The sequence below is a fragment of the Littorina saxatilis genome, linkage group LG2, assembly GCF_037325665.1.
Source record: "Littorina saxatilis isolate snail1 linkage group LG2, US_GU_Lsax_2.0, whole genome shotgun sequence".
Classification (NCBI taxonomy): Eukaryota; Metazoa; Mollusca; class Gastropoda; order Littorinimorpha; family Littorinidae; genus Littorina; species Littorina saxatilis.
In genome coordinates, this window is record NC_090246.1 from 58,003,492 (window position 1) to 58,015,845 (window position 12,354).

Here is a 12,354-nt window from a genome sequence, read left to right on the forward strand (position 1 = left end):
TTGACTGACCAGCCAACTGGCTTCTGGTAGAGTTACTGACTGATTGACTGATTGACTGACTGACTGACTGATCTATTTTTCACTATAGTACATGCTGGCTAACGGGTTGACTGGCTTCTTTCTATCTAACTGACGATCTGGTTAGCTAGCTGGTTACGATTACTCGTTCTCCTACTTTTCTTACGGGGTTGTGGTAGAATGTTCTATGGGTAGTTTTTTTTTTGTTTTTGTTGCTTGCTTGTACAGTTGCAAGATTGACTCTTGGTTTTGGTGTTTTTATATTTAGTCAAGTTTTGACTAAATATTTTAACATCGAGGGGGAATCGAAACGAGGGTCGTGGTGTATGTGCGTGTGTGTGTGTGTGTGTGTGTCTGTGTGTGTGTGTGTGTGTGTGTGTAGAGCGATTCAGACTAAACTACTGGACCGATCTTTATGAAATTTGACATGAGAGTTCCTGGGTATGAAATCCCCGAACGTTTTTTTCTTTTTTTTGATAAATGTCTTTGATGACGTCATATCCGGCTTTTCGTGAAAGTTGAGGCGGCACTGTCACGCCCTCATTTTTCAACCAAATTGGTTGAAATTTTGGTCAAGTAATCTTCGACGAAGCCCGGACTTCGGTATTGCATTTCAGCTTGGTGGCTTAAAAATTAATTAATGACTTTGGTCATTAAAAATCAGAAAATTGTAAAAAAAAGTAAAAATTTATAAAACGATCCAAATTTACGTTTATCTTATTCTCCATCATTTGCTGATTCCAAAAACATATAAATATGTTATATTCGGATTAAAAACAAGCTCTGAAAATTAAATATATAAAAATTATTATCAAAATTAAATTGTCGAAATCAATTTAAAAATACTTTCATCTTATTCCTTGTCGGTTCCTGATTCCAAAAACATATAGATATGATATGTTTGGATTAAAAACACGCTCAGAAAGTTAAAACAAAGAGAGGTACAGAAAAGCGTGCTATCCTTCTTAGCGCAACTACTACCCCGCTCTTCTTGTCAATTTCACTGCCTTTGCCATGAGCGGTGGACTGACGATGCTACGAGTATACGGTCTTGCTGACAAAATGGCATTGCGTTCAGTTTCATTCTGTGAGTTCGACAGCTACTTGACTAAATATTGTATTTTCGCCTTACGCGACTTGTTTGTTTTTACATTTAGTCAAGTTTTGACTAAATGTTTTAACATAGAGGGGGAATCGAGACTAGGGTCGTGGTGTATGTGTGTGTGTGTCTGGGCTGTGCGTGTGTGTGTGTGTGATTGTGTGTGTCTGTGTGTGTGTGTATGTGTGTCTGTGTGTCTGTGTGTCTGTGTGTGTGTGTGTGTGTGTGTGTAGAGCGATTCAGAGTAAACTACTGGACCGATCTTTATGAAATTTTACATGAGAGTTCCTGAGTATGATATCGCCAGACATTTTTTCATTTTTTCGATAAATGTCTTTGATGACGTCATATCCGTGTAAAAAGTTGAGGCAGCACTGTCACACCTTCATTTTTCAATCAAATTTATTGAAATGTTGGCCAAGCAATCTTCGACGCAGGCCGGACTTCGGTATTGCATTTCAGCATGGAGGCTTAAAAATTAACTAATGACTTTGGTCATTAAAAATCTGAAAATTGTAATTAAAATTATTTTTTTTATAAAACGATCCAAAATTACTTTTTTTTTATTGTTCATCATGTTCTGATTCCAAAAACATATAAATATGTTATATTCGGATTAAAAACAAGCTCTGAAAATTAAAAATATAAAAATTATGATTAAAATTAAATTTCCGAAATCGTTTTATAAACAATTTCATGTTATTTCTTGTCGGTTCCTGATTCCAAAAATATATAGATATCATATGTTTGGATTAAAAACACGCTCAGAAAGTTAAAACCAAGAGAGGTACAGTAAAGCGTGCTATGCAGCACAGCGCAACCGCTACCGCGCTAAACAGGCTCGTCACTTTCACTGCCTTTTGCACTAGCGGCGGACTACGGTCATTGTGAAAAAAATGCTGTGCGTTCAGTTTCATTCTGTGAGTTTCACAGCTTGACTAAATGTAGTAATTTCGCCTTACGCGACTTGTTATAACTCGTCTTGATCTTTAGAACTGTAAATATCAACGAGTATTGCCATGTTCTACGTATTCGTACATGTGTTCACGCTCAAGAGAGATTACAGGGCATATCAACAAAAACGAAAACCAAGTGCAGACCAGAAATAGTTTGACAGGAGCTTCTTGACACTTGGCGATCAAGATAAGAAGAAAGACACGTATGCAAATGCTTAACTCTGGTGCTGGTTTCCAACAAACTACCTCCCTCTCGAGCCATTGTTTTTAATTTGTGGCGGTCAGTCTTACTCTCAGAGGTCCTCGACGACCTTCTACTGACGTGATGAGACTGAGATCTTTACTTATCTAGGGATTAACTGGCCCGACACATTGCTGACGTTACTTGACCACTGTGCGTTCGGCAATCTCTTGTCTGAATATTACGACTGTCTCCACCAGAAGTCAAAACAACACTTCGCCTGGTTAGGGTTCTTACGATCAGTTCTGAGTTGACGCGGAGGTTGTCACCTTTACGGCCAGACAAAAATTGAAAATTTTGTTTAGAATAACATTTCTTTTTTTCTGCGAGGTTCAACCGTACTGAAAGTTCCTAGAGTTGCTATCAGCTGTCTTCCTACGATCATTTTCATTTTTGTTGGGGTGCTTTTGTGTGAGATGTTATACATTTTAGTTTGTAGTTCGTTGCGTTTAAATGTATTACATGTACTCAAGCCACGCAGTATTACTATGGCACTTCACATGGTTCACATAAAATATCATGTCTAATGTCTTAAATAAAAGCACAAGTGTTAGTAAAACAAGATAATATATACCCACCTCTCCAGGCTGATCTTGCACAGCCTGATGCAGATGAGAGTCAGACGTCCGTAGGTACGGAAAGAATGTCTGTTTTGTGCCCTCGAGCCCTGAAAACACACAGTTTGAGTCGTAGTGTAAAACACAACATCATGAAGAAAAAAACACTTTCTGGGTACCGAAAGGATGTCTCGAGCCCTGAAAACACATACTTTGAGCCGTGGTATGAAACTCAGCCCCGGGAAGAAAAAGGCCATTCCTGCGTACGCTTTTAGAATAGTAAACGCGCATTGATGTAAGCAAAAATGAACACAAAAACACGTAGAGGTTGAGCAGCATGTAGTCAATGACTGTGTTGAATCCAAACTGGGTTCTTAAAAGGACATGTCAACAAACACATTTGTCGAAATACTAAATGAAATATACATAACATTATAATATACATGTAGCCGTCGTCATGAAGGAGCAGCTGGTGAACGCAGAAGGTTTTTAAACTCTGCCTTTGTTTTCTGAAAGACCATCGATAGCCTGCATATCAGAAGACAATTAACAAATACTTTGGGCTCCAAAGGAGACAGATATCGGCAGGTCTACACAGTTCCTTTATGACTCTTGTCTTTCTTGCAGATTGTTTTCGATGCCTGTGTGTCATTATTATGTCATGGCAATCAGCACACACACACACACACACACACACACACACACACACACACACACACACACACACACACACACACAGATTGAGAGAGAAGAGACGGAGAAAATGGAAGACGAGCAAGAACGGAAGAGAGAGAGAGCGAGAGAGAGAGAGAGAGAACAGAGAGAGAGAGAGGGCAGAGGGAGAAGGAAATAGAGAGAGAGAGAGAGAGACAGAGACAGAGAGAGAAACTAAATAACGAGAGAGAGAGAGAGAGAGAGAGAGAGAGAGAGAGAGAGAGAGAGAGAGGGGGGGGGGGACAGAGAGATAGGGAAATAAAGAGAGAGGAGGGGGAAATAATGAGAGAGAGAGAAGGAAATATATATATATACTAGAGGAATACCCGGCTTCGCCGGGGTGAATCGCGAGACAGAGACAGACAGCGTGGCGGTTCATCACAATCACCTCTGCAGGCGAAGTCCTGTCAAACGGGATTGAGAATTTTAGAGCTTATTTCTTAGCCCTATATTATCTGCTGTGGCTTCTCAAATGCCAGAACATACAGACAGACAAAAGCCGCTAGACCCCATCACAAACAGAACTCTATAATACATAGGTTTTTGCCTACACACACACACAAACACACACACACACAGAGAAGCCGTATATATATATGCATATCTGTATCTATAAATATATAGAGATAGGTGAGAGTGTATTTTTCGCGTGGCTATAAATTGATTCGACCTTTTCACTTTGACAGTAAGAACAACTTACGGGTGCAAGGGAAGCGTTCTGGACAGCGCAGTGACATTCTAAAAATAGTCACTCTCAGAAACGGGAATTTGGGGTGAACGGCGCGACAGAGACAGACAGCGTGGCGGTTCACCACAATCACCTTTGAAAGGCGAAGTCCTGTCAAACGGGATTGAGAATTTTAGAGCTTATTTCTTAGCCCTATATTATCTGCTGTGGCTTCTCACATGCCAGAACATGCAGACAGACAAAAGCCGCTAGACCCCATCACAAACAGAACTCTATAATACATAGGTTTTTGCCTACACACACACACAAACACACACACACACAGAGAAGCCGTATATATATATGCATATCTGTATCTATAAATATATAGAGATAGGTGAGAGTGTATTTTTCGCGTGGCTATAAATTGATTCGACCTTTTCACTTTGACAGTAAGAACAACTTACGGGTGCAAGGGAAGCGTTCTGGACAGCGCAGTGACATTCTAAAAATAAATAGTAACTTACAACTGAACGGGAAAGCCACACGAAGGAAGGGAGATAAACGCCAAACACTGGAGAAGATAAGGAAGAGTTACTTATAATGGTGAAATGAACACAAAAACGAACATGAGTTTAGCGCTGCGCGCTGAGAGCACGTGTTGAAATATCTCATCGATGATATTGTGTCCGGGGTGTAGCTGAATACGGTGTCCAAATTTGAAAAAGAACCACCGAGAACTTTGGCGTTGTGATGTGGTGTAGCGGCTATGGTGTGTCGGTATGGGGGCCCGGGTAAGCTGAGGTGGAACCAAAATAGCTGAGGTGGAACCAAAATCGGTTCCGCGCAGCGCGCTGAGAGCACGTGTTGAAATATCTCATCGACCAGGTTGTGTCCAGGGTGTACCTGAATATGATCACCAAATTTGAAACAGATCCATCGAGAACCTTGGCCGCGCATCGCGCACAGACACACAGACACACAGACACACACACACACAGACACTAGTCGTATATATATATAGATATATATATATATATATATAGAATGACGTCAAAGCAAGAATGCATAGAAATTATTCATGAGCAAGGGAGATCATCCTTTACTCTGTGTGTCTCCACCGCCTACATTCCAACAAGGAATTTTGAAAGCAGGGAGCACACTAGAGGTAATGGAAGAGGTGGGGGAAGGGGGTAAGAATTAGATCTAGAAAGAACTCTTCACAGACAGCCTACTGGAGAATCAAACCCTTTCGGAGCCGATTGCAACACTGAACAAGAATAACCCGAGGAGAGTTCCACAACCTCAATGGATTGGGAATTCCCCGTAAGTGCATTTAAGGGCATTCTCATAGAGTGCTGAACCTGAAAAGGTCCGTTTTTGTTTAACCAAGACTGCTACCGGTTTCGAGCTGAGAAGCTCTCATCAGGCAGTCTCTTGGCATAAAACAGAGAAGAACTCTCAAACTTCTATGCAAAAGAGAAAACCACATTTCTGCGGTAGGCCCTCTGCATAGATGAGAATCTTTCTTTGACTCTCCTGCAACTGTCAGTGAAGAGTAAGAAAAAGAAATTTTGAAGTATCAGCAGCTGCTCTTGGTTGTTGAAGCAACAAAATAGAAAGTTATAATGAGAGCGCTGCTAAAAAAGCCAAAATGTGCACTCGATCGCTTGTACTTTTACAGAAAAGTTAAATATAGAATGACGTCAAAGCAAGAATGCATAGAAATTATTCATGAGCAAGGGAGATCATCCTTTACTCTGTGTGTCTCCACCGCCTACATTCCAACAAGGAATTTTGAAAGCAGGGAGCACACTAGAGGTAATGGAAGAGGTGGGGGAAGGGGGTAAGAATTAGATCTAGAAAGAACTCTTCACAGACAGCCTACTGGAGAATCAAACCCTTTCGGAGCCGATTGCAACACTGAACAAGAATAACCCGAGGAGAGTTCCACAACCTCAATGGATTGGGAATTCCCCGTAAGTGCATTTAAGGGCATTCTCATAGAGTGCTGAACCTGAAAAGGTCCGTTTTTGTTTAACCAAGACTGCTACCGGTTTCGAGCTGAGAAGCTCTCATCAGGCAGTCTCTTGGCATAAAACAGAGAAGAACTCTCAAACTTCTATGCAAAAGAGAAAACCACATTTCTGCGGTAGGCCCTCTGCATAGATGAGAATCTTTCTTTGACTCTCCTGCAACTGTCAGTGAAGAGTAAGAAAAAGAAATTTTGAAGTATCAGCAGCTGCTCTTGGTTGTTGAAGCAACAAAATAGAAAGTTATAATGAGAGCGCTGCTAAAAAAGCCAAAATGTGCACTCGATCGCTTGTACTTTTACAGAAAAGTTAAATATAGAATGACGTCAAAGCAAGAATGCATAGAAATTATTCATGAGCAAGGGAGATCATCCTTTACTCTGTGTGTCTCCACCGCCTACATTCCAACAAGGAATTTTGAAAGCAGGGAGCACACTAGAGGTAATGGAAGAGGTGGGGGAAGGGGGTAAGAATTAGATCTAGAAAGAACTCTTCACAGACAGCCTACTGGAGAATCAAACCCTTTCGGAGCCGCTGAGAATGATAGCACGCTTTTCTGTACCTCTCTTCGTTTTAACTTTCTGAGCGTGTTTTTAATCCAAACATATCATATCTATATGTTTTTGGAATCAGGAACCGACAAGGAATAAGGTGAAAGTGTTTTTAAATTGATTTCGACAAATTAATTTTGATAATAATTTTTATATATTTAATTTTCAGAGCTTGTTTTTAATCCAAATATAACATATTTATATGTTTTTGGAATCAGCAAATGATGGAAAATAAGATGAACGTAAATTTGGATCGTTTTATAAAAAAAATATTTTTTTTGCAATTTTCAGATTTTTAATGACCAAAGTCATTAATTAATTTTTAAGCCATCACGCTGAAATGCAATACCAAAGTCCGGGCTTCGTCGAAGATTACTTGACCAAAATTTTAACCAATTTGGTTGAAAAATGAGGGCGTGACAGTGTCGCCTCAACTTTCACGAAAAGCCGGATATGACGTCATCAAAGACATTTATCAAAAAAATGAAAAAAACGTCTGGGGATATCATACCCAGGAACTCTCATGTCAAATTTCATAAAGATCGGTCCAGTAGTTTAGTCTGAATCGCTCTACACACACACACACACACACACACACAGACACACACACACACGCACATACACCACGACCCTCGTCTCGATTCCCCCCTCTACGTTAAAACATTTAGTCAAAACTTGACTAAATGTAAAAACAAACAAAATTAATGACAAAGAGTAAAAAAAAAAAAAAGTAAGGCCTGATGGCGATTTGTACTCGACTCAATTGCGCATCAGGCGAATTCGATAACCGTTCGGCTACGGAATCAGACACCAAATGCTCGCCACTGTAATGCATTAAAGAAGACGCAAGCACGCTTTTGCAACACGCCGTTATGATCGAGCATCGGTTGAAATCTTTCGCGAGCAGAAGCTCGTATTTGACCGCAATGCATCGGTGCTTAAATGACACCAATGTGTGTCCATGAGGGACATAAATCTACGAACAATATTTGAACAAGATTTATTCGAACTTGACGGTTTTAATGGACAGTGTTGGTGAAGTTACTGACAGGTAGCGACTTTACAGGAGGGGGAGGGGTCCTCTAACTTTACAGCTCGGAGACAACCCGGTAAGGACTTACCGGTGTTTCATAAATAACACTTAGCAGTTGGCGGACTTAATGAGTTTTACAGGCCAGTATATGAGTTGCAGCTTTTTCAAGAATAAATCTTGTTCAAATATTGTTTGTAGAGAGGAGCAAGCATGAGGAATCTCCAATTCTAAAAATAACCAATTCTGGTAGCTGCCGACCTTCCGCCAGACACACATTAATACCGGGGGAAAATAAATAATTACTGGGCAGTAAAAATAAATACCGGGCGGTAGTTAAACGACAGTTTGACTTTAAAGGACACAATTTTGCAGCTTTTTCAAGAATACGAGCCCAGGGCTAATGTGCACGAAGCTTAAAGGCACAGTGCGCCTCCCGTAAACCATCACAGATACTGTCAGGCTTTTACACACAGTACAAACACCCTTCCATTTGAACGCTCACCAAACGGGAACATCATAGGTGCCCTACGTAAAGAGCGAGCAATTTTCAAAGAATTTATTTTTGCGTGGTTTATCTTACCCCTAGCCCTGAGCCCTCGTGAACCCGTGTGATCCAGTTTCCCTTTTTCGCAATGCAGTCGTCAGTTAGTAATTTGAATGCGGCTCGCTGTGAGCTTATCTGCAATAGCACGTTATTATGTACCTCTGACTTTTCACGAAACAAACGAATGTGGTTCATAAGAACTCGAGCGATGGCTTTTGATTGCCTATAAACCGTCGTCTGCTACAAAAACCACAACCTTGCGTGACCCTGCGTCCGGGCTTTTACTTTTTTCGAACTTTCAAAACTTCGAATTGTACTGATCTTGTCTTGATGAAAAAATAATTCTTTTATGATTTAAGAATGTTTGTGTAACAAGCTGTCAATTTATTATTTAGATTTTAAAAGTTAGGTCTAGCGCCAAAACGCACAATCATCGCTCCACGGCTATCGCCAGTTGAAGGGAAGTAACTCATTTTTGACCTGAGTTCAGGATGGGTCCGATTGAGATGGTCTCAATCCGAAAAATTAATTCTTTGAAAATGTCTCGCTCTTTACGTAGGGCACCTAGGATGTTCCCGTTCGGTGAGTGTTCAAATGGAAGGGTGTTTGTACTGTGTGTAAAAGCCTGACAGTATCTGTGATGGTTTACGGGAGGCGTACTGTGCCTTTAAGCTGGGTGCCACCCTATTGGATGGTTCGCAGCCGCTTTGTCGGATTGGTTGAAATTGAGATCTGTTGTGATTTCAACCAATCAGACCCCGTGGCCGGGAGGTATCCAGTTTTGCTTCGTGCACCCCAGCCCGGTCTCACTGTTCCTGCAACCCTTCCTGAATAGTACTTCTGTTGTCAGTCTTCAACGTGGGATGCTCCAGAGTGTCGACGTAGGGAAGTAGTGGCGGCCCTAAGTAAATAAGGGACCTAGACGAATGAGCGAAGCGACCGAGATTCCGAGGGGGGTCCGGAGGATGCCCCCCCCCCCCCCCCCCCCGGAAATGTTTTTGGTCCAAAGAAGCCAAACGGGGCTATATGAGCTTAGAAATTGCTCAATCTGCCTCTTTTTTTCTCCCTCTTTTTTGGGGGGGAAGCAATTACAACTTTTTCATGTTATCATTTTCTGGCATGGAAATAAAATTACAATATATGCAACGGCTTTTACCACACACAAAAGGGCTGGGGGTGGGGCTTGAGCCCCCAAAGGACCCCCAACCCCTCCTCTTCCGGCCCTGGCCTAAAGCCTGAACTGAACAACAACAAAAGTTCCAGGGAACGGAATGAACACCAACGAACCATTGCGAAGATCGCTCCCTTGTCAACCAGAACTTCTATTTTGCGGAAGTCTTAATATTAATTGTAGCTGAAGAAATCAACCAAGTCAACTTTTACAAGCTTCGTCGGGGGAGAAACAAATACCGATCGATAATCGTGTTACGCTTCTGTCTAATGCTTTTTAGTTTGATAACCGGAACGAGAGTATATAAGAGGAGAGTATATAGATATCACTACCAATCTGGTGGGAGGTTTAGCCTTAGCGTACACAGAAGGAAATAAATATTGTGACGGGACGCGATCAAGTTGACTCAATTGTTGTGATTGACGTTTATGTCGATCCGTCACAAGCCTGTCAACACGATACGGTTGACGTACGACCACTGCTCGATGGCTAAAACTTTTATTTTATAGACCTGCTCTTCGAAAGAAGGTAGACGGGCGCAGTGGCCTATAGTGGATAATTAAGACGTCGGCCTCCTAATCGGATGGTCGTGAGGTCAATTCCCCAGTCGCTGCCACCTGCTAGTGCCTTTATCCCTCTTCGTGTGTATACGCAAGCACAAGACCGAGTGCGCACGGAAAAGATCCTGTAACCCGTGTCAGAGTTCGGTGGGTTATAGAAACACGAAAATACCCAGCATGCTTCCCCCGAAAGCGGCGTATGGCTGCCTGAATGGCGGGGTAAAAACAGTCATACACGTAAAATTCCTCTTAGGGACTGGGTGGCCGAGTGGTAACGCACTTGCGCTCGGAAGCGAGAGGTTGCGAGTTCGACCCTGGGTCAGGGCGTTAGCAATTTTCTCCCCCCTTTCCTAACCTAGGTGGTGGGTTCAAGTGCTAGTCTTTCGGATGAGACGAAAAACCGAGGTCCCTTCGTGTACACTACATTGGGGTGTGCACATTAAAGATCCCACGATTGACAAAAGGGTCTTTCCTGGCAAAATTGTATAGGCATAGATAAAAAAAAATGTCCACCAAAATACCCGTGTGACTTGGAATAATAGGCCGTGAAAAGTAGGATATGCGCCGAAATGGCTGCGATCTGCTGGCCGATGTGAATGCGTGATGTATTGTGTAAAAAATTCCATCTCACACGGCATAGATAGATCCCTGCGCCTTGAGTCCGAGTCTGGAGATACGCGCGCGATATAAGACTTCATATAACATAACATATTAAAAACACACTCCGGACCGGGTCAAAGTTGGTTTTTTTTAAACAATTAAATGATTTTGACTGAACATTATCGTCGCAACTATTTTTTAAAGGGCTAATATTACAACATCAAAGACGTTTATCGAAACAAATGGAGAAACAACATCAGGAGATACTATCTACAAGAATTACAGGCCTAGCATTGTGTAAGCCCCAGTTGAGACTAGGGTACCAGCTCACACACACACACACACACACACACACACACACACACGCACACACTCATACACGCTCGCACGTTATGTATGCTTACCATTTTGGTTCTTCAGAAGCTCTGCAAAACTGATCCAGACATCACATACTGTTGAAGATAGCTTGAACGCAGAGGGCAATTAAGACAAGTTACCGCTACACCAATGCTGTCTTCACGATCAAAATGCAATGAACACAAAGGGAAATAGTCACACTCGCGGGACAAATACGCACTTCACCTTGAAAAGAGTGCGTACAAAAGTGCGAACAATCCAGCTACCCACATTGCAAGAGTTCATCGGAAAATGTCTCAACACAATTAGATACACCCAGTTAACGTTTACACTAATGAAGTCCTTACACACAAGATGCAAAAAAACATGAACGATGAACAGCCAAACGCTTGGTGAATTTTAAACTCGAAAACAGTTCGCGCACGGGTGTAAATAAAACAATCAAGTCCTGAAAAAAAATCCATTTAAGGTGAACACTGCATCTCATTTAAAGGCACAGTAAGCCTCCCGTAAACCATCACAGAGCTCCCCGAGCGTCTACATACAATACAAGCATACTTCCATTTAAACGCTCACCGAACGGGAACATCCTGGCTGCTTTCTGTTGAGCGTGAGACATTTTCAAAGAATTTATTTTCGTGGACTTGTTCCTCTACAACAATGGCGCCTCGTTTTGGTGCTGGACGGCTGTTACAGTATTACCTGGCAAACCAGTACTATCTGGATAGCAGTGAACAAGTAAGGATTTCTCCCTGAACGAAACTTCTTTTGCCTTTGCGAGCAGATTTAAAGCGTCCCGTACACAGGTCTAAAATTGTCGCCGTCGCGAGATGCTCAAGCAATGATGCTATAAAAATAAAAATAAAGTAAAAATAAAGTTATGAGCGAAGCCAGTACTCTCACGGCGAAAACACACACACGCACCGCCCCTGTACGTGTAGCCTTTCACCCACACTGACACAGTTGTCAAAATATCGCTATCCGGCTTTTCTTTTCGGGTTGACTCACTCTCTCTCCACCCCCCTCCATCTCCCTCTCTCTCTCTCTCTCTCTCTCTCTCTCTCTCTCTCTCTCTCTCTCTCTCTTTCTTTCTCTCTTTTTAATTTTTACTTTTTCAATTTTATCATTGTGTGTCTGTGCGTCTCAAGTACAGATTGTAAGAAAAGGCGTAGCCTTAAATCTTAATCCTTGTTAAATAAAGTTCAATTCAATTCAATAAAGTTCAATTCTCTCTCTCTCTCTCTTCCTCCCTC

The 12,354-nt window shown here is 41.8% G+C and overlaps 1 protein-coding gene across 2 annotated transcripts in view; it reads right to left on the bottom strand.

Annotated features, from left to right (window-relative positions):
* The window catches only part of LOC138959350 (uncharacterized), a 94,120-nt gene that overhangs the window by 61,932 nt on the left and 19,834 nt on the right, over nt 1-12,354 (bottom strand). For both annotated transcript variants that reach the window (XM_070330780.1, XM_070330779.1), the window contains exon 3: nt 2,893-2,981. In XM_070330780.1, the coding sequence (XP_070186881.1) occupies nt 2,893-2,981 (89 nt within the window). The remainder of the gene's footprint in view (nt 1-2,892; nt 2,982-12,354) is intronic.